This window comes from Maylandia zebra, linkage group LG7 (assembly GCF_041146795.1).
Source record: "Maylandia zebra isolate NMK-2024a linkage group LG7, Mzebra_GT3a, whole genome shotgun sequence".
NCBI classification, from domain to species: Eukaryota; Metazoa; Chordata; class Actinopteri; order Cichliformes; family Cichlidae; genus Maylandia; species Maylandia zebra.
Window position 1 is genome coordinate 18590297 of NC_135173.1, and position 23568 is coordinate 18613864.

Sequence of the window (23568 nt, forward strand, 5' to 3'; positions counted from 1 at the left end):
CCAGAAACAGCAGGAAGTCAGGAGGTTGAAGTTTGCTGTTCACATTTGTCATGTGCTGAAAAAAGTGGCGCAGCCCATCAGCTCAGCGAGAGCAACCCAGATCGCTCAAACTTTTCAGTGCGCGCACGCCTTCATGTGTCCAGACTTGTAAATTGAAATAACTTCGTCCGAGCTCGTTGTTCCGCGTACAAAAGTTGCCCAGGCAAACTATGTGCGCTGATTGCCCGAGTGCTGGTGTGGAGAAGGACCGAGAGAGCCAAGTTTTAACCCCAGGCGGGATGGAGTCGCAAACAAAGCCACATCGCGGTGAAGGTGTTTGTCAGAGAGGATGCGGTCTCCTGCTGTCCGGTCTGGACGTAAGTAAAGGGGAGCACTGCTGTGTGGAGGCGCTCCGCACTGTCGCCGATGCTTTGGAGGAGAGAAGCGTAACTTTGGAACACGACGCCCGGATAGCGAGGCTCAGGTGGAACAGGAGGGAGCAGTGCCTTTTAGCCCAGGTGTCAACTCTGCAGAACCAGGCTCAACTCGACGCACTCAAGTACCAAAGGAGGCTTAACCAGTACTTGGTGCACATCCGCAGTATTGCAGAACAGTTAGCTGGTTACTGCAAGGTGAGAGGTGATTTCTCTAAGGCTATTTTGTGTAAAAAATGTCATTTATCAGTTGAGAAACACACAACACTGTGGGACTTTTTTTGTTGTTAAATGTGTGTTTGTGTTGTTTTATTTGACTGAATCAGAGTGACTCCAGCCTAGCTGCTGACATGGAGAGCAAGGTATCAGATAATGAGGAAATGGCACAGGGTCAAACCAAAGCACACCAGGTAAGAGAAGCACACTGCCCATAACAGCTTCTCAATCAATGTCATATTCAGGCTTTAAGCCCTTTTGCTGACATGGCCAGTAAATGTGGCTGATTCATTAAAAAAAAAAGAAAAAAAAAAGCTTCACAGCATATAGTGCTTATCCAACGTGCCCAGAGGCAACAGTGCACGTGCTTTTTGAATTATTAAATGTTAAATATCTGGTAGTATCCACTAAGACACTTCTGGTGTTGTTGAGAAAGGATGTGTTTCCTCCTGCTGTCTTTCACCTGCTGCTTCTGCTCAGCTTTAACCCCACAGCAAGTTCATTCTGTGAGTAAATGTTGACTGCGGGATAGCAGTCTGTCTGAAGAATGCTTAAACAGTAGCAGGTATTCTCTCATCACACTTCCTGCTTATTTGTCATGTTTGTGTAGTGTGTACTTTAATTTTGTGTAAGTTTATTTACAAAGGCATTGACTTGATCACTTTCATGCACATTTCAGCCAATCATAGCATCCTCTGTATCTTTTAACCTACAGAGAGTAAAACAAATGTAGGCCAGTGTCGAAACTTATCAAAAGAATCACCGAATGACATTTATATTGAGTTGCAAGTGCACTTATTAATGCATTTACAAGCCATTAATATATTAATGTCTATCTCCTAAATAAACGGACTTCCATTTTCCAAGCCGCAAGGTTCAATCTTCAAGTATCTCTTCAGATCTCAAATAAGTCGATCAGTCTGCAGCGAAAAGACTGGAAAGGCTGGAATTTCAATGTTTTGACATTTCCCTTAAAATGAGGTTTGGTTAATTTTCTGGAAGAACGACTGATGGCTTTTTAGAAAAACTAAAAAGCCCACTCTCACTTCTGTCGTCAGCAGTTTGGATTAAATGTTAAATGCCTGTTTTTGTAATGTGTTTTCTCCAGCCTGGGTGTCGTTTTTGTGTAATTGCTCACAACCGTGTCAGTATATAATTGATGAGCTAAACTGCGTGGACACGTTTTGTAACTGCTTCTGCGACTTTGCTGCTACAGAGGTTTATTAAGCCCGTTGCTTCCAAATCTAACATTAAGCTCTTGTTTTTGGTAAGCTCACAAGGTAACCTGAAAGTTTGTGTTATGGCCAGGGACTGTGTTGTGTTTGGGCTGCTGGTGGAGGTGGATGGGTCTAATCGTGGTAATGGTCACGTAAAGTATCTCTCTAATTGCCTGCAGCATGCTCAGAGTGCAACAGACTCACTTTTGATTAATGTGGAAAACTCTCCTCTGCCAGCCCCTGGCAGCAACACAGCATCTATTTTAAGCTCTGTCGTTCTTGTTTTTGTTTAAATACTCCTTTCTAATATGTCTTTTAATTTTTTTTTTTTTTTTAACAGGTTGTTTGCTTCTTTTTCTTTCCAAATGGATTTTCCAATACTTTGGAGTGCTGGGTTGCTGTTCATAAAACATGGTTTTCAATTTTAGAGGAAATCCACTTTGCTGGAAAAGCGATGGGTCTTCTGTCTGTGTGGACAATGCAGCTGGGCGACTAGTAAACATCCCAGCAGAAGTTATGGCTCGTCAAAGACCTCTTTGTGTGGTTGGAAAGCAGGCCTAATGACACTTTATTGAGCCCCTTTAGTTATGCCTGTCACGTTTTCCATCCTAGAATTGCACACATGTAGTGCTAAAATGGAAAATGTGTTGCAAGTTACTGAAGCAGTGGTTCTCTCATTTCAGACAAAGGAGGTAAAACAAAGCCCTTCTCATTATGAGTCTGGGTAAAAGAAATATGTTTGAAATACATCTTTTATCCTTGATGGGTACATATAGCGTGGCCTGCAAAACTAAGACTAATCAAGATGCGTCTTTTTTCCATTTTTTTTTAAATTTATAACACTAACTTACATTTTGTTTAATATCTTACTGCTTTACTGACAGGATAAATAAACAGGTATGGGCTGCACAAGTCTGTATGACCCATGTTATCTAAGCATGGTCTGACAATGCTCCAAAAAGCTTATTGAGATATAAAGAATGCTTTTCTTATTTTGGCGATAGTATAATATCGCCAAAAGTGCTCACCAGTCTAAATCATTGAATCCAGATGGTCCAATCACTTCCATAGCCATAGGTGTATAACGTATTCCATAGTCAACTGTTACTGGTATTACAGTATATTTATTTGTATTATGTCAAAGTGGAACGAATAAAGTGATAGTGGATGCTGAGGTGCATCTTGCACAGAGGTCACCAACTTTCTGCAGACTAAATTGGTACATAACTCAGAACTTCATGTGGCCTTCAGATTAGCTCAAGAAGAGAGCATAGAGAGCTTCATGGAATGGGTTTCTCTGGCCAAGCAGCTCCATCACAGCCTTACATCACCGAGTACAATGCAAAGGGCTGGATGTGGTGTAAAGCATGCCGCCACTGGACTCTATAGCAGCGAGACATGTTCTCTGTAGTGACGAATCACACTTGTCTAACTGACCAAGTCTGGTTTGGTAGTTGCCAGGGTAACGCTACTCGTCTGACTGCACTGGGTTAAGTGTAAAGTTTGGTGGAGGGAGGATTATGGTGTGGAGTTTGAGTTGAGTTGAGCTCTGCAATTTAGTGAAAGGAACTCTTAATGCTTTAGCACCAAGACATTTTTTGGACATTTCATGCTCCCAACTTTGTGGTGACAGTTTGGGGTTGGCCCCTTCCTGTTCCAACATGACTGCACACCAGTGCTCAAAGAAAGGTGCATAAAGACATGGATGAGCAATATTGGTGTGGAAGAACTTGACAGGCCTGCACAGAGTCCTAACCTCAACACGATAAAAAAACCTTTGGGATGAATTAGAGCGAAGACTGCGAGCCAGGCCTTCTTGTCCAACATCAGTGACATCTTTTTAAACCCTATGGAATAAGGATGGCATGTCACTTTCTTGTTAAGTTTGTTATTTCTCAATTGTTTCACTTAAATTAAAAGTTAGTATTTTGAGTAGTTGATTCAGATTTTCAGATGGCGTTGTAATTGGAAACTTTCTCTGTTCTTATCTAAACCTCAAGTAAATGTAACTGGTGATAACTAATGCAAGATTAAATCCTGGTTTCACTTCATTATAATGTGGAAAGCGAAGCCTAGATTGCAGCTTTTATGAAAATAATCTTTCAGTAATGAGGGAGACTTTTGTAATGTAAAATACTCAGATGCCAGTTTTTCTTGGTCAGTGATCCTGATCATTCCTGCAGACAAGAGCTTGCCGATTTGTTCAGTATTGTATTTGAAAGAAACAAAGGAAGAAAGAGGAGAGAAAAAACATTTGTGAGGTGGCACTGGATGGCGGTTGCATTTTTCCATGCAACTCTGAGATGAACTGATCTATTCCAACTGATTGTGTGCTCACTGGCCTAACACTGAATCCAGTCGGTGACTTTGAGTCAGGTTGACAGTTTTGCTATGTTGAAAAGGGATAATGGAAGTAAGGCACGACACTGAAACGGCAGCAGGATTAGTCAGCATTACAAAAACACAGCAACATTCATTTCCCCATGAAATTTGCCCCATGCTTGTGTAAAGCCAGATAAACATACAAATGAAACCACAGCTGAGGTACAGTAAAACAGTCCCACCATTCCTCCTGTCTCAAACCAGGACCCTCAGATCTACACTTTTGACCAATACTGTGCCCGTGACATTTCAGGGAAGGCTTTTTTTCTTTTTCTTGAAGTCCTTTTAAACTGGTTAAGAGTGGGAGTGCAGTGGCCTCAAGAGATCCGGCTAATTCTCCTTTTTGTTTATACTAAGAGAAAAGGGCAAAAAGAGCAAAAGAATGGAGAGTACACAACTTGAGTATCAGTGTCATCAAAATCCCGTCTTGCGTGACAGCAGGGAGACGAAAGCAGTTCAGTCTGTTTGCTTGCATAACAAAAGATGATAAGATTGCTTCACAATAAGAGAAAAATCTACTTTCATGTCAGTTTAACTTTAATTTTTTTGTGTCTATTTTGCATTCCCAAATAAGGTGCTAAATGAGTGAATGCCTTTTTTCCTTGGAAGTAAAACTGCTGGCTGGGTTGAACGAAAAACTACCTGAGAAATATAGAAAAAACACATTTTTGTATGTCGCAATGGCAGACGTCTGATGGTGACATTGGTTGGGCCAACAGTTTTACCCATGTTTTTACTGCATGTCTAGACAGTTTTATAATCTCCTTGTGCTCCAATTCCCAAAAGACTTTGCCCAAACAGGAAAAACTGGCGGAAAATGCCTTTATTCAGAGAAAATAGCTTACTTATTGGTTTATAACTTCTTCACTTAAAGGTGGCAGATTTAGAAAACTTGGGCTTGGCTGATACAGATATTGAGTCAATCAATCTTTTCAAGTACTGCATAGAAGTAGTGGAAATGTAGGACGCCATGTTTTGTATGCTTCAGCCCTCTTGAGTTTTTTTTCTTTCCCCGTACCTGTTCTGCTCTGTTTGGTATGCCATGTACCCAGAATTTATACCACTTAAAGTGTTTGTTCTTCTGCTGTGAGAAAGAGGGACCGCCCTGTTCACCATTTCCTATTTCCTGTCCAATTTGACAGACACACACCAACTTTTGTGCTAAACAAAATATTGTTTTGGATTAATTTCAAATTTTCTGCTTGTAGATATTTGACATAGATAAGCGCTTAGTTCTTGCTTAATGTCTGACTTCTCTGCATATTTATATGAAATTCTGTTAATTGATGGAATTTGCTGTGTTTTCTTAGGTGTTGGTTTGGCAACTGAGATGTTTTTCCAAAGCTGTGAGGCAGATATTGAGATTAGAATATTCCAGATTCCAAGGGTGTGTATGTAGACCCAACCAAAAACTGTGAGTGTAAAACATTTTGTGTGTGCTTGTGTGCATAGTTTATTTTAGCTGTCTGGGTCTGTTGTTTTAAGCAGGAGGTGTGAAAAAGAAAACCTTCTGCTAAAGACCACCACGCTGCTAAGAAGGGGCACTATGGGTAGCTTGTGCCTACCTGCTGAAAGGGGCCCTTTTTAAATGTCGGTGAGATGTTGGAGAGCCTGGTCTGTGGGTACAGCTGTTTTATTTTTACACCTTAATGTCCTTTTTGATTATGAAGCCTTGATGAAAGTTATGATGGTCAGTTTTCTGTTGGCATTTTATTTATACTTGACCTCAGCTGTCAGATTGTGGTAGGCAAATCAGCAAAACAACAGTGAGGATGAAGAAGGATGCTTTTTAACATCTTAGTAAAATATCTGAGAAAGGCTATTTATTTTAGTAAAATATTTAAATATTAGCGGCTGTTTAGAAAATTAAAAGAATAAATTAAAGCCCCCAAAGTAATCAGGAATGAAAAACATGTTGTTGTTTTTTTTATTTAAATTTTTTTTGAGGGACTGAGGTTTTTGCCTATCAGGTGTGCAGATTTCATATGGCAGCTCTTTCCTGTACTGTAGCTTTGCTCTCAGCTGTACCACAGGAAGCACACAGTGACTGGAGTGATTGATCATTTCATTCATCCTGAAGGGAGAGCACTTGGCTTTGCTCACACTTTAATGACTGTAAACCGTAGGCTGTATAAGTTCAGGATGCAGCAGCCAACATCTGGAAAAGAGCCTTGTGTCAAAGAGACTGTAAACTAGGAAGCTGAAAAGAAACTGATGAAATTTCCAGGTCGCTTCCCACTGGGGTGTTTGAAAAATGACTTTCATGCACCAGTGCTTACTTACAGTCATTACATGTGCAAACAAACACGTGCAGTACAAATACACATCCTGGTTTTGACACACTCAGATCTACATATCTGTGCCTCCTACTTCACTTGCCATTGATGCCACGAAACCCTTTGTACACAACAGCTCTCGTGCAACCAAGCAGTCGAGAAAATTGCTCGACGTGAAGCTGATTCAACCACTGAGCATCTGTGGTCAAATCCTAATTCGGTCGCCCCCTCTGTTCCCATCTTTAACATCACTGGGGGGTTTGGTTAGTCAGTTACCTGATGCCTTTTGAACTCACACAGAACCACTGATTTCCTGGAGACTTGATAAACATGTGGCTTAACCACATGTAACTGCAGCTGTTATAGGGAGACTACACTGAAAGCTTTGAGTCAGCATCGTGCTTTTGTGTGCACAAACAGCTGTGTGTGTGTACATACACATACTCGCTGCAGTGGTCACTCTTGCATCATGGTTCTCTGCAAAGGTTGTAAGGAGAGTGTAATGAGGTAATGTTGTGGTTATACCTGGGGGCAAAGTTGGAGCCTACCACTGCTGAATTCATTACAGATGAACCCAGTGTTTGAAAGGCCTCTGTGGATTGTCCTCGACCGTGCATTATGGCTTTTATAAGACAAGATCACAGCATCACCTCTGGCCTTTCACTGGACATGCATCATATTCTCAAAGCCTCCTGCAGACTTTGTGCTGCACATTGATGCGCAAACTGAATTAAGACTGCCTCTGCTTTTGTCAGCAGGAGGATTAAGGCTTAATTACATCTGGGCAGAGGCTTCATAGTCAGAGAACCAACAGTACAAGGGAAGACCAGTGCGGTACATTAGGAAGGTGTTGAGGAATGGGATATAAGCTTGTGTAATATGCCAGGTGCGTTCGGGGTATTAGCAAACACTGGCATGGCACTGTGCGCCTGCCAAGATGAGGGATCAAAACAAAACTACCCTTTGGAGTCCCGGCTTTCATTCCATTTTGAAGGCCAACACTCGCCTGTGTCGGATACAAAAACAGTGAAACGTTTTGTTTTAAAGCTGCACACACATCAGCATATTAGATTTTTTTTTTCTTTTAGATATGCACACACATACACATAAGCTCAACAACGCAGATGACACACAAACTAACACACACGGGCACAGACAGACAGATCTCAAAGAAATTGTGATTGTTTATCATCATCAGTCTTTTGTAATAGGAAAAAGAGTACAGCATCAAGTCAGTGAAACGTCTGCTGCTTTGGTGTAAATGAAATTAACTACAGGTGCACTAGAACGGCAACAATGAGACTACCCCCCCAAAACAAGAATGGTTATATAGTTACAATTTTTCCCTCCTCATCTTTTCTGGATGTTTTTTCACTAGTTTTGCAATTAGCTAGGGTCAGTGTCACTACTCCCAATGCCTGGATCCTGCAGAGATTGCAGAGGTACTTCAACTCCTCCAGGATGACAAATCAATATATGCCATTGCTAAGGTTTGCTGTGTCTCCCAGCACAGTCTCAAGAGCATGGAGGAAATTCCAGGAGACAGGCAGTTACTCTAAGAGGGTCTTAACCCATCACCAGGATTTGTATCTGCTCCTTTTTGCATGGAGGAACAGGACGAACACTGCCAGAGCAGTCCTGTTACATCGTTCAGCATGACTGGTTTGGTGGTGGGTCAGCGATGGTCTGTGGAGGCATATCAATGGAAGGACACACAGACCTCTACAGCCTAGCCAGTGGCACCATATCCGCCATTAGGCATGTAGATGAAATCCTTGGACCCATTGTCAGACCCTATGCTGGTGCAGTGAGTCCTGGGTTCCTTCTGGTGTACAACAATATCAGCCTGATATGATTAGAGTGTGCAGGCAGTTCCTGGAGGATAGAGGAACTGATACCATTGATCTGTATCCAGTAGAACAGCTGTAGGACGTTATATCTCAATCCATCAGTTGCTGCAATGGAAACTTGGCAAACTGGACTAGCCTGCCACATCATTTTTTTCACTTTTACCCTTACATCAGGTCGGCTAATATAATGGATGCCCTTCCTGAAAATGATGTTACTGTATAAAAAGCAGATAACATCACTAACATTGTGAATCTCATTATTCCTGGCATTATAACAAACAAGAACATCAAAAGCTCTTAAAATATAAAAAAATGGGTTCAAGGAAAATGAAAATAAACATGATCTTTCCTGCTGTACTGCTATAAAACAGACTCATTATTTAAGTCATTAAAACTAAAAGCACCTGCTGTCTGGTGGAGCGTTCTATCATTGTAGCTCTACCTTTTTTAAAAAAGTTTTTTTTAACCAAAATAATTGGACGGCTAGCTGAGTCCCAATCTCATGTTCAGCAAGACGGCAAAACAGAACCACTCCTTTAAATGCTCCTATTGTCTGTTTGTGACCATAAAGACGTTTTACTTAAATAGCTTTTGTTTGACCTCTGAGCAGCCAAAATAACAATCACAGCTCATTATTGTGTACCTCACAAAAAACCCAATGCTACTCTTCCAGAAATCTTACCCCGTAAAAAAATGGATTTGTTCGATCTTTTCCAGCTTAAGAACTTGGTTTATCACATTTTTACAGAAAATAAGACTTTAAACAGTTACAATAGAGAAGGTTTGCAGAGAACACCAGTCTAAAGTCTTTTCTGATTACAGTGAGTGAGTAGCTTCTTTCAGTAATAGCCAGAAATTGGTGTTTGCTCGCTGTAGCGCGACCTCTTAGGAACTAGTTAGTGACAGGCTTAGCGTGTTACTTTTTGCAGCCAGATAGAGCAGTCCAATTCTATTCCAATCATTGCCTTCATGTTGCTGCTGAAACAGAGGGAGGTTTTTAATTAGCTAAATGGACTTGGAGAGAAATTGACTATAAATATTCATTATGATTGCTGTTGTCCCGCAGATAAAGCAGGAGTTTTAATCCTGATAGTTTCACCATCTAGAAAGCAGAGTGATTCTTTCAAGCAGATCTTTTTCAGTGTTCTTTTTTTCACAAAAAGATAATTGAAATCATGAGCGTTATGTAGTCATTTCATAGCCAATGACCACATCATCGGTTCAGTTATAGTTATTATAGATCATCATGTGGGCTCATTGAGTTCCACTTGTGGAAGATTTCATTTTAGATCCTAATTTAAGACTTTTGTACAGTTGATCAAGTGGGGCCGCATTCCATAAGATGACTTCTTATGTTCATATTTATATTGTTTGGCAAAATGTTAGCATTTATATCAAAAGGGATATTACAACAAATATCACAAGTGTTTATACGTAAGAACAAATGAGAGTGGGGGGTTTGACATGTGTGTACGATTTAAAATTTGCAGGGTGTGCTCACAGAGCAGCCCACATACGTCAGTGTTTCTTTGCTTCATTTCCTGCTAATTGATCTCCACCGTGTAGGGAAGGAGGCTGATACCAATCTGCATGTGCGTGTGTGTTTGTGTAACTGCTGCCGATAGTGAGCCAGATATATTCGACCACAGTACAAAACTGGTGGTGCTGAGTCAGCATGTTGAGGTCACAGCACTGGTGTTGGTACCAGACCTCCATCTGGTTGTGCTAACAAAGAGGCACGCTTATCACTCACTACATCTGATAGTATTTCGGGGCTCCAGATTGGAGTTGGCTTCGCCGCCGGTTGTCCGCATTGAGAACACATTGTTTGTGTACGTCATGCGTTTCTCATTATCAGGGGCCCTTGATTGGCAGATTAAGCAAAAGCATGCACCGTGTTGGACAAGTCGACAGCTGAATGCAGTGTAGGAAGCGTAACAGCATGATCTAACCAGCAGATGGCAGGAAGCACACACGTGTACGCTGTGTCTCATGGTTATTGGCAAACCCGCACAGATGTTGGTAGTGCTCCCGATTTGCAGTTTTTAATCTCATTAAGATAGATTGCTTCATGTGAATGATTGATGTTTGGCTGCACATGTGACAGCTGTGTGTGTCTGATTCGCACAGCTCTTCCTCGCCAAGTGCTGTCATCAGCAACAGTCAAAAGTCATTATAAATAATACTCTGAAATTCTTCTAAATTATGCATACACTTTAGACATGTTTAAGAAATGTACTGTTTTTAATCTTGAACTGTGTCTGTGCATACGTGCTATGCAGAAGATCTCCATCTCTCCAGTACTTGAAAGGATTTGGTGCTGCTGTGCTCACTTTCTCTCTCTCTCTCAATTCTAATCTTTCTCCCAGTATGACTCATCTAAGCTGTGGACTCTGCTTCTCTTCTGTGCATTCGTATCAAGTGGATCATATGGCCCCTCACGTAACTGCACGCTATCTTGCCTTTCGTGTTACATATCTCACAGGGTGGGTGTAGACACAGAAGTGGAATAGGATCTCTGCATAAACATGTGGTATAGACAGCTGAACGAAACACTTTTGAGGTTTAGATTTTGACTTGTTTAACAACTTTTACTGCCTACAGTGACACGCCGGAGGGACCCGAGGACAGACTCGCTTGTTGTTCTCCCCATTAGCTTGAACCAGTTGTTGATTAAGTTTCAATAGAGTCTCACTAGTTAGCTTCCTCCCACTAGCCTCCTAATGAATGCCGGGGATGATTTGGCTACGATTGTCTTCCCTCATCACTGCAAATGACTGTTGAATACTGCTGCATTGTAAAATCAATAGCCTTGGACTATCAGAGCCCTGAACAGTCACAGATTACTGATGAGGGTGATTTGAGGTGTTTAGCTGTGAATGTGAGTGTGTTTTGGCTGCATATGTGTGTAGACGGAGGGAAATGCAGAACGACAAAGAAGGCGCGCGCGTGTGTGAGAAGAGAAAAGAAACAAAAGAAAAGATGAAAACCAAGAAATATTGATCGTATCTATTTTTGTTCACACGCCTGATTGTTTCCTTTGAGATAATGCCTTGGAAGTAGACAAAATCTCCATCTATACAAATGACAGAAATTTCCTCTTCCCAACAGAGGGAGGGCTAAAATCGATGTCAGCTAGCAATCTGTGGCTAATCAAAGTGAATAGTTGGCCCCCTGTTGCAGACAGCAGCTTTAGTCCTTATTGTTTTTAAGCCTGTTTAATTGGCTCTGGGTTCCACATGCTGACAACGAATGGTGAGACAATGTTTTTGTTCATTTTAAGAGAATTTATTAAGCGTTTGTTTCTCATCCTCATCCAGTAGCGTACTGAGCGATTGTGTAATTTGGTATTCTCTTTGTCTTGACTCAGCTGCCTTTGGACGGGCAACTTGCTGTTCTTTGCTGCGGCGCAGGCAGTGTGATTCATCATTTTGGTACTGTGGTCTTGGAATTTTTATTCCATTTTCAGCCTCTTTTTTTTGTGTGCTTTACATAGCTACATTATTTCAAAGGTCTTTCCATCTTATCAATGTGTATGTTTGTACACAACCAAAGGCCATAAATCAAAGCTGCATTTGCACTCTGCATAATGTATCTCATGTTTCAATGAGGAAATGCGGGTGATCTTATGAATAATACAAGCTGCTCACTCTTCGATGCCAATACAGATAATAATAAAGCAGGCTTCTATCAAATGTGGGCCAACCATGAGTGCCACAGAGCCGGGTACATTAGCTGTGGACGGCTGGTGATAAATCAGGCATTCACAGAGAGGATTGCCTGGCACAGGGAGCTCCCTTCAGAGGCCTCCCGGAGCTGTGCCATACGGTGAGGCAAGGCATTCAGAATCCCCTCCTTACCCGGTACCACAGGTCTCCAGGGTAGCTTTTAATCGCCACAAATGGGCGGCAATAACAACTGGCTATATTTTACGTTCTGTCCGATAGTTACGGCCTCCTGTAGCTTTTACGACAAGGAGATGTCAGGTTCCTGCCATAATTGGCTCTTCTATGGGGATTTTATGACTATGTTTACTTTGTGAGGATGACTATGGGATGCAGTGCTGTCTTAAGGGCCCGCTGGGTTTGGCTGGTTGATGTACTTTCCATTTGTTGCTACGTACAGTGAGGGTGTCTAATGGTCAGACACTGTATTGTCTCCTGATTGATGTATGTAAGGCTGAGGCCAGGGTGGTTGGAGTTATCTGAGCCCAACTCTGACCATCTTACTTTACATCCTTAGAGTCAGGGAGCAGGGAGACCTGCTGCTGTCACTGTGCTGATGGATGGCTGCGATCTGGGCCAATCTGGGTCTATTCTCATACATTTCCATCCAGCCATAAGTGCTGGGGGAGGGTTTTTGCTCAATTCATTGGATTAAAGCAGCGAGCGAAGTGTAAGTAACCTCTTTAGTTGTCTTTAACCAGGCAAACTTGTAGTTTATCCTCCCAGTACGTTTCTGTCACAATGCAAGGCTCCTACAACCCACAGCAAAGCACCCTCACATCTCCTGGTGTGTTGTAATAATTCTTACACTCGGGGCTGACCTGCTGTGCATGGAAGCACGATGTTCTCATCAACAGATGAGAAACCATTAAACGTAATCTCCTCGTGTGGAGAAAATTGCAATGCATCTCTCAGCCCAATGAGGCATGGCAGAATTATCTTTGTCTCCTGTTTTTGCCTTCCTTGTTTGATGTTAAAGTATGATGAGGTGATAAGAGGATATCCTCAAATGCAGACCGCACCACGACCCCCGCACATTAAGTCTCAAAAGTGAGCCAAGTCATTATCTTGCATTTCCTTTAATCTTACCTCTTGTCAGTGGCAGCATTTGGGCCCAAAATGAGGGCTCAGCGTTGGTCACACGGAACAACTAAAATCGAATTATCTGCAGTGTGAGCGAATGCACTGAATGACTTATTTGCTTTGCAGCTAATGTCATGATGGTGGTTGGGGCAGGTTTGTGGCATGTTATTAACTAACGTGTTACTCATGTCGAAGTACTTGGAAATCATTTCAGAAAAAAAATGTTCAAAATGTTGCCTTGAAGCTTTAGTCGTAGAACAACTAATGCTTTGTCAGTCTGCATATCTGAAAATGTATTTTCATAGATTTGCAATATTCCAGTTCAGTCTGCATGCAGAAGATAGTGATTCAAAATACCCAGTGTAGTGTTGCTTTGCTGAGGATGCTCTAGGAGCTGACTTATGTGAACTTAGTGTAAACAAGCAATAAGAGCATACCAGCAGGAAAAGTGAAGGACTATCAAACGCAGCTTTTGAAGACATAATATTATGCAATTAGATATGTAATTTAATTATGGCTTCAATGGTTTAATGTTGAGAAAACACATTTGTCCCCCTATATATTTCTGCAGCATCTCTGCTTTTTGTTATACTCCTTGAGAAGGAACAGTGTTGCGATTTTTCTTATTTACACCAAGGTTTATACTGTCAGGCCTTACTGTCAGTGTGAGCAGGTTAGAAAGAAAATTGCATCCTATTGTGAAAAACCCAACAGTATAGAAATCTGTACCAGTTACCAGTTTAAAAAAAACCCCAAACAAAACACAATGATCCTGCTGTCACAGGTTACACACCGTGCAGCTTTCTAAGCTTTGGTGGTTCCACAGTCTACGAGGAGCACCTGTGAGAGCAGCAGCTGGTCACTTTGGAAGCAGATCATATGTCAGTACATGAGGAGAGGATTGCCATTAGTCACTTTTCAATCACTGCTCTGCTTTCTTAATGGGCTATAATGTACTTGCTCGGTCAGGTAAGAGCCACCTATCATATCACTGTGGTGCTGTTTTTTTTTTATTGATGCCGAATTCTTGCAAATATAAGAATAAAGTAAATGTGAGAACCAGATATTTTTGGAGAACTCTGGTCTACATAAAGTCTGTCTGTCTGTCACTGTATCTTGTCAGCATGAGGTAGCTTTAACATTTCTCATTTATATCCTTATTTTCATTAATATAATAATGTCTCATAACATTATTATCTATTTGTAGCTATTTGTGCAGTCACAAGGTCAGTCTCAAAGACAAACAGTTGTTTTTTCATGGTTGAACCTTATTATTTATTTATTTACTGTTGGTGACCACTTTTACTGATGAGCTGGTTCAGTGCCCATTCGAGGAACCTTCCTTTTTCCTTCCATTTGTTCACATTTTTGTTTTTTTGCTTCAGTGAGCCTTCACCAAACATGGCTCTGCACTTCCCTCTGATGTGTAGTATTGTAGTGCTTTGGTAACCGCACAGTCCCACAACATCGCATTCATTATTTATAGTGATAAATATCCATGACATTGAAGGAAACGTGTGTGTGTGTGTGTGTGTGTGTGTGTGTGTGTGTGTGTGTGTGTAAGTGTGTAACAGAATGCTCTTGGCTTGTCAACAAGAGCAGACAGCACATTGTTCTACAAGTGGTTGTAGGAGTCTGTGTGTTCGTGCACGTGTGTTTGTGCGTGCCGTAATGAAAGTGTAAAAATGAGCCGCAGCACTCTAACAGCAGTCGCCCTTTTGTCTTCTCAGCTCCCTGCACCCGCTTCCTGCATGACACCATCAGACTGACACACTCCTTTGTGCTTTATAGCACACAGCTGGCTATCAGTGACATGTGCATGTATTTACCCTTGTGCATGTCTGATTGTGTCTGCGTGTGGCCACATGCTGTGCTGTGCCACTGCTGCACCTGTTTCATGTTTCTTATCATGCTCATCATTTCACAAAGCCTTACAGGCCTTAGCACGTGAGACATAAACACACACTCACCCACCTCGATGAATAATTAAGAAGGTGCCATGTAGATAAGAGGCCAGTGTACCTCAGAGCGCCAAACACGCTCGGATTAAACGCTTTTTGTTTCCTCCGCCATGTGTTTGACTTCTCGTCTGCAAGTTCTGTCAACACACACACACACACACACACACACACACACACACACATAATTTGACATGAGTAACTGCGAAAGGTTGAATTTAAGGGGCCTGTTCACTCATGTTATATAGTGTTTGGGTTTATTTGTCCAAGTTTTGAGAAATCAGCCTCTTTGATGTTTTACCCCTCCCACCCAAATCTATTCTAGGGCAATAAGACTTTTTTGGATTCTCAGCATAAAAAGAAGATATCTAAAAAATTCAGTAGTAACACCTCTTGCGTCTGTGCAATCCAAACATCTAGCTGCTGTCAACAGTTTTCACTTCCTGTCAAACTCCTTGGAAAACAAGCTAGTACTAAAGTTTTCATGATTTTGTGTTAGCTTTGGGTAAACCCACCCTCTTTTTTCCTTTGTCTTTTTTTTAGTTAAAGCACCTAATAAAACGATTCCCCTAATCCCATACCATAAAATGCGTAATTACAATAATAAATGCAAAGCTGCTGTGCCGAGGCCAAAAAACATTTCAGAGGAATTATCAGTGTGTTTGCATTTCTAGGTCTAGCATGTCGTCAGTGTGTAATTGAGGATGCTGTTATCATGGCAGTCAGAGCACTGAGAGCCATTAACAGGCCAGTCTTTAATGACATTCTGTATTATGGATGCCTTGTGCGTACAGTTTCATCAGAGGTCATAAACACTGGCCAAGTCAGCAAACTCCACTCATTAAGAGACATTTAAATGTAATTATTTATTGATGCCTCTTTTGATCTATTGTCCCGGCTGCAGTGATGTAAGTTTTTATTTTTCATGTCATGAGGCCTGGTTGCTGAGATTGCCCAGGTTAACAGCTGTATTAACTAATGCAATTAATGTGGTCTTAAAAAGGATGAAGGGAGAAGAAATAAAAATGGCGAAGGCATGCTTTAATAAGCGTTCCAACAAGTCTCGCATGCAAAACCCTTCAGTGGGAATTTTCCATATTTTGGAAAAGGTTTTGTTCAGTTCAGTTCAGTTCAGTTCAGTTCATTTTTATTTCAAACATTTCAAACATGTGCCTTCACAATCATTAAAAAAATATCATTCCATTATTTGTTTGAAAAGGAGTAGGCTGAAGTATTTACTTATTTGTCCCTACCCCCTCAAGTTTTACCTCTCATTCATTTATTTATTTATTTTTTGTCTTTGTTCAATTTAGACAAACCCAAATATGGTGAGAGGTGAGACTTCAGTACTTTCTAGAAAGTGTGTTGTGGGGGAACTAATGAAAGGACTTAAAAAATCAACACACATTTGATTAGATTTGTAACAAATAGCTAATTTCATGGACCATGTAAAGTTTTATTGGCCATTTTATGGGATGTGTTCATGGAGTGCCAACACAGTTCGCCTGTTTGACATTTCCTGCAGCCAGGATGATAAAGCTGTTGAACCGACACGTTTTATGAAAGACGTTTTTGCTCACTTACGATTTTATTAGACTACAAAAAGCCACAGACCTGCTCGTGTAGCCGCAAAGGGCCGTGAACTAGCTGAGGAAGAGTCATTAAGAGTTCAAGCGCTATCAAGGGAATAAATTAGACCGCTTTCTGAGAAGCACTCTGATTCCCACAGAACTGTCACACTTGTTTTAATGCCAAAGTCCTACCCTGTCAATGGTATTATATGTGGACTAAGACATTCTTGCTGAGAGCGACATGTCTTTAGTAAAATCATATTTATCTGGTGTCAGTAGTTGTTGGTGTAAAGTTTTTATTATCTTTTTTTTTTCCCCATCTGTGGCTATTTAGACATAAGCCAACACAGTCCAACGACAAGAGCGAGGGTGCTGCTGCATTAATTCTTCAGTGTGATTATGGACACCCCCTCTTCAGCCTTGCTAACACACAAATCAGTGAGCATTCTTCAGCGTTTGGCTGTAGGATGTTTTCATTCCTGTTTAGCCAGTTCCATTGATTAAAGGAGCGGTGTAGTGTTGCAGCACTGAATGATCTGCAGTGCTTTGTACTATAAAGTATACACAGTTATGCCTTTATAGGCCCTATTTGAACCTTTATATAATATTTATTTAATATAATTTTCTAGCAGATTTTCATAAAAAAATTTATCCCCATTTATTTAGCTGAATCTACAAAAATACCAAAGATAACACAGTATAACGTATAGAATAGTATTTTTACGCCAACTACATGTTTTTCTACATTTAACATATTTTGGCATGGTCTCTTTGAAAATTTAGCAAAGCTGGATAAGTGGAGGACAAAATAAAATGCTATCTACAGCAGATGAAGCATATCTGAAAGGGCTGTCCTTAAGAAATAGGAAATAAACACGCAAAGCTCTGACACTGGACCTGAGAGACTCATGTGGCCCTTCAGTTGATCCATCTACTATTCAGTGAAGCTTCATCTGAATTGGCCTCAGTGGAAGGGTGGCTGTCGAGAAGCTGTTCTTAAGGAAGAGAAATGGGGAGAAAAGGCTGAGGTATACCAAATTACAAAAGAACTGGACTGAAAATCAGCAGCAACAAATGTGATTGGAGTGATCAATCCACATTTGAAATTTCAACATTGTTGAAGTAGTGTGGGATCATCAGGACAGAGAACGGAACAAAAAAAAAACATTCAAAAAGCCTGGAGAACTATTCCTGATGACTACTTAGTCGTGTAATGACAAGAAAGCCTCCTAAGAGAGCTCAGGCTGTATGGAAGATTAAAAATGGTCATACCAAATATTGACTTTCAAGATCATTAGAAGTGTGTATCTTTTGCCTTTTATACTGTATTTCTATGTATTCTTGCACACGCTTCAATAAATCATTGCAGCTATTTCTTATTTTCCTTCTAATATATAAAGACTTGGATTTGACCTTTAACCAGCAGTGTAGAAATGCACTTGAGGGACACATTAAAACTCCTTCTTCTCCTAACTTAGCTCTTAAAATATCCATTCATCCACAAGCGAGCAGCATTTCCCAATTAAAATTATTAGAATTTAATTTCTTTGGACCATGAATATCTGTTAAAAAACAAACAAAAACCCCCAACAAAAAACAACAACAACAACAACAAAAAAATCCACTCAAAAACTGACAAGATATTTTGGTCTGCACCAAAGTGTTGGATCATTCAGTTATGTTGAGAACCACACACATGTCTAAATGCAACATGAATAAGCACAAGACAAAGATAAGTGTTTATGTTAGCGTCAGCAGAGCATTCCCGCTGTTTGTGAAGGTGCTGGGGGACCAGATCAACTGAGACCAAACAGTGAAGGCCTGCTGGATCGAAAATTAGATAAGGGCCTTCGGGAGGATGCATGCCTGGCTCTACATTCTTAGATGTGTGACTACACTGTTATCAGAAAAACAAGCACAGGTAATCAGAAACACAGTAGGGGAGGCAGCACCTCAGTGTGTATAAATGCTCACTGGTGGAATATTTTAAGCAAAATGCATTTTTCTCATAAATGATGGTTGGGGTTGCATGAAGAGTGTTTAGAATTATTGTTACTCCTTGAGAGGATTTGGACAGAGAGGCATCTCTGATTTTATATATCATACACTCCCCCACCTCCACTTTGTGATAGTGTATATATCATAATGGCCAGCAGCAGTAGCAAGTCTGTTTTTAGACAGCTCAATATATCCGTGTTATCTCTATCAAGGCTAAATAAGCAATCAAATCAATCAAAAAGCAATCTATCAAAGAAAAAAAAATGGGGGGGGAAAACCTAAGCCTGATTGGAGAGCTGCAATTTTTCAAACGAGCATCACATTCACAGGCTATATATTGCACAAACAATTTCTTATCTGACATTAAGCATGAATAGATGTGGGGCTGGGGCTCTTGTCGAGGATCAGGAGGGGTCTAACTGATTATAGGTGGATCTAGAGGGATTGGTCTGCCTTAGTAGATAAAAGAGGTTGGCAATACAGAGACAGGCTCCATTCATCAGACGCAGAGGTGGCACGTCAGCCACTTTTGTACAGCACTGCAGGCTGATGGATGGCTCTGCTGCTGACATAAAGACATCTGAGGGGCTGTCATTATCAACGTGGTTCTGTAGCCAACAGGAGAGGACAGTGGCTAATCAAAATCAATGGTAGCAGGTAGCCAGAGTGAAACCGAGGAAGCAGACACTGAAATTAACCTTGACACGGCAGCAAGTTAGTCGAAAGTTTGCAGCCAGAGTTTGTCTAAAACAGTAAATTTCATTAGCAGCCTATCAAAGCAAGAAATCAAGACCGGAAGCTCATTCTGGGGATTTATTTTTTTGCGTGTGTGCACAATGTTGTACATTTAGCTCCGCAGAAGTTAAATAATGGAAAACACTAAGGATGTTATGTTTGAATTCTTTTTAATTAGGCTTTCAGTGGAAGCGAGTGCCCATTTGCCATCTGTGGATTTGGTGGATCATTACCTTACTGTTGCCAGGTTTTGTCATAAGTCTGAATAGAGACATAGCTGTTCAGAATTCTTCACATGGGATAGTCTTAATGCTCTGTCTAATTGAGATGGATATGTTTTTAATGACTGGGATTCATTTGGTTGTTGGCTGAAGTGATGGTGTGCAGGGACAGAGAAAAAGAGAGCGGAGAGCATGCCGCGCTAATAAGGATACTGTGGCCAAAGGTTACTGTTGAAGCTCATATTTGTATTTCACTTGATTTCTGTGGCTGAGTCAGAGACCATTTCTTCTTCTTTTTAATGGGGTAGCAGTAATTGCATGTCTAATGGAGGTTCACTCTATTGCCTGTTAGCTTGGCAGCAGTGGCTTGCTGCTCATTTATAAAGCGAAGGGAGGGCAGGGGTGTTCATAGTTAGAAAGTCATGACATTAGCAGCAATTTTAACTGTATACTGCTTAATAGAGGGCTAACACTACTTGTTATTGACAGCTTTGGATGCCCAAGAGTATTGCTCCCGCTTATTTAGGGACATGCACATAGCTCCAATTGAGGATTAGAAGATAAACATAATTAATCCTTGATGGTTCAATAATTTGCAGGATCTGTGTTGACAGTATCTCGCCCGGTCCGAGGCTTCAAATATCTACCGAGTGTGAGCTGTTGTATGATCAATGTGCTGTTTAGAGCCAGCTGGAAAAACCACCACAAAATGGGTTTGATTTTTTTTTGAGGGATGCCATAATTGTGACCTGCAGAGAAATGGTGAACACACAACACATGGCTGTGCTCTGACCGATAGACCGGCACATCAAGTGTGTCACAGTGCCTCATGTACCACAAGAGATATGAGAGTGTGACGGCTGCAGATCATTAGGATCCCACAGCTGGGAGAATAGCCTTCAGTCAAACATTTATCTCTTGTCGTAGGCACCACAGTCGAAAAGTCTTTGTTCGCCCTTAGTGCACCTGATGGAAGCCATTCCTTTTCCGTGTCCTCTAAAATCCATGTAAGGAACGACTCTGTCAACCTTTCTTCATCTCTCACTGTGTAGAAGAGAAATACACTTTCACCTTGGCTAGTTTCAAAATGATCTAATTTCTCTTAAAAACATTACACCCTAGCCTCATCGGAGATGCGCATATCCTGTCACTTTACTCCCCGGCCGTCACATCTTTCTCCTCTTTCTCACAAACGACCAGTCAATTAGCCGTCTTATCTGGAGTCTGGGGCTTAACCTGAGCTAGTGAGGAGACGAAAGTTGGCCATCATTTCACCAGACCTTGTTTCAAATGGTGTCACATCTTCCACACCCGACCCTGCAAGCTGATAGAAGCGTTACTAAGAAACATCAGAATTAATTTAAGACGGGACTGTTTCATTTTAAAGCCCTTGGAGAAATAATGGTTGACTTCAGTGAATATGTCATTGGGCTTCCCTTTATTCTTATGGATGGAAGCAATGTTGTGAAGGTCTATAATAAGGATAACTAGTTACTTAGTTCAACTATGCAAGATTAGTGCATTTTGTTTAAATGCTTCTTTTAAATTACTTTGAAATATGTTATTTAAGGACAAAAGGCAGTTTACTTAAATTGTTACTTATTCTAAGTACAGCGCTTTATTATTCATTATGTTGGGCAAAACTCCATCCATTTACATCCATGCGCCAGTACGTGGTCAGTGTTTGTGAAGCTGTCAAACAGTCACTCATTTCATAGGTTGGGATAATACCGTGATGAAAGATGAGCTCACCACACAGCAGGTTGTCTACTAATCTAAAGGTTGTTGGTTCAATCCATGGATGTTCCACTCTGCAGGCCAAAGAATTCTTGTGCAAAAACCAGCCCATAACTGATGATGGACACATTGGGGAATAAAAAAATGAAAATAAAGTTCTCAACATTGAGACGTTCCCATCCTCTGTAATGTTATTTAAATAATCTCTTTATACGCATCCACAGTCCACTCTTGCTCATTAAGTCATTAAATTTGGAATCTCATTTTCATGAGTGGGCTTGTTTGGAGGGTGGGCATCATTACATATAAATTAGATTGCTGTGGGTTGCCAAGGAAGAGACCTATCTTTGGGGTTACCAGGCAGGGGAAGCAGTGTGTTGATGATGATGGTGATGGGAGGATGAGCAGAAGGGTTAGAAGATATGGAGTTGATTACTTTGGGTTGCCATGGCGGAGGAGACTAATACAGCAATATCTAGCTGGTTCTTTCACTTGGCTGCAGTAGGAATGGGAGAATGATGAGTATCTAAAAATGAAGATTAGATTGGTTTCATTCTCTAGCTGTGCAAAACCATCTTCTAGCATGTGATGGCAGTTAACAAGGAAGTCTTTTGCTTGTTTAGGTTTTCCTCTCTATTGACCCTCTAGTTAGATGAATATTTGTACAACAAGCTATCTGGCTAAATGACATTCTCTCCCAGTTTTCTCATTTTCTTCTTTGGTGATTTCTTCCCTGTTCCTACCCTCCTCAAACGCTTAAGTTCTTGCTGTTTTCCCCCTTGACGCCCGTCGCCTCTGCCTCTTCATGTTTACCTACGGTGCTGTTCCCTCTGATTGTCTCTCCCAACAGTTGATGAGAGTGTTGATTGGTTAAAGGTGGTCTCTGAGGTGGGGTCAGCAGGGCTGGCAATGAGCCATCCTGCCTCACTGTGTCACAGCAGCCTGCAATCAGGCGAGCAGGATGAGACGGTGCCTGTGTAGACGCTCACCACTGTTAAGGGCCCACAGACACATGTGGTGCTTGAACACACAGAAAAGTGGGATTGAGTAAGAAGGAGGAAACAAGGAGGGAAAAGAGTCAGACACAATAAGGGAAGCAGAAAAATAAACAAGTGCATGATAGGACTGGAAAATAGTCAGCCACTGGAAGAAAGCAAAGAAACATAACAAGAAATGGGGAGTGGAGTGCAATAACATGAAATATTTGCCCATCTTCTGAATAATATCCAACCTTATCGATGTCCTGTGAGATAATAGCTGGCAGACAGGCACAACAAAATACAGATCATAGGGTCTCTCGTCTGCAGCTGTGTAATTAAGCAATATCACTGACAGACATGTATATAATAATATTACCGATGCCATCAAAGGCTGAGGCTTCATTTCCCTGACACACAAAGGAAGAGAAACACACATCAGTCATCCCTTTGATTTCCTCTCCACCTCCTCTGATTGACTGCAATCCTATCGCCAGAAGGAAAAGTGAGAGATAGAGCTCTTTATTATTATTCCTTTTAGTCCCGGGGGGGATTAACATAAAAAAAACCACAGGATTATCTTTCGGGGTTTTCTTAATTGAAGTTAATCAGAAGCAGTGTTTCTGCGTGTCACTGTTGTTGCCGGGGTGGGTTGGTCTTTGTTCTTCTCAAACACCTTTAAGATTCTTAATGAACCATTCTGACACTGTGACATGGGACCTCTCCTCTAGATCGGTGGTGACAGTTAATTACAGTCGGAGGGAGGGAAGTGTCTGGGAGACGGTGGCGCTACACTGGCATCGACCTGATCTGATAACTCGTCTCCAAAAGAATACGAATTCTGTAGCGATGTGGGTGTGCTTGTGTTCCTCTTTTTGATGAACTGAAATAGTTCAAAGAGAATATGAGAATATATGTGTACATAGAGTAACGTCCTGTGGCGGCACCTCTCTCTCACTGCATGCTTTCTTGAGGAAATTCAAATATTTCAAGGGGAGATAAGTTGTTTTATGCAGAGCAAACAATATAGAGATTAGGTTCTTGTTTTAACTGAAAATCTTTTGACGATTTATGTTTTTGTTTTGTTTTTTTTGCTTAAATGTTAGCCGACGTTGAGGTGGAGTGGGGTCATGAAGCCTGATAAATTTAAGTTGGCAGCCTTTGGTCGCAGAATGTAGGGTCTGATTTGGCCCATGGCTGTTTGGCAAA

The 23568-nt window shown here is 41.1% G+C and overlaps 1 protein-coding gene across 1 annotated transcript in view; it reads left to right on the top strand.

The window, feature by feature from the left end:
* The window catches only part of LOC101479478 (PDZ domain-containing RING finger protein 4), a 115880-nt gene continuing 92312 nt past the window's right edge, over positions 1 to 23568 (top strand). The window contains exons 1-2 of the mRNA XM_004563767.3: positions 1 to 611; positions 740 to 823. Of these exons, the coding sequence (XP_004563824.3) occupies positions 210 to 611; positions 740 to 823 (486 nt within the window). The 5' untranslated portion in view covers positions 1 to 209. The remainder of the gene's footprint in view (positions 612 to 739; positions 824 to 23568) is intronic.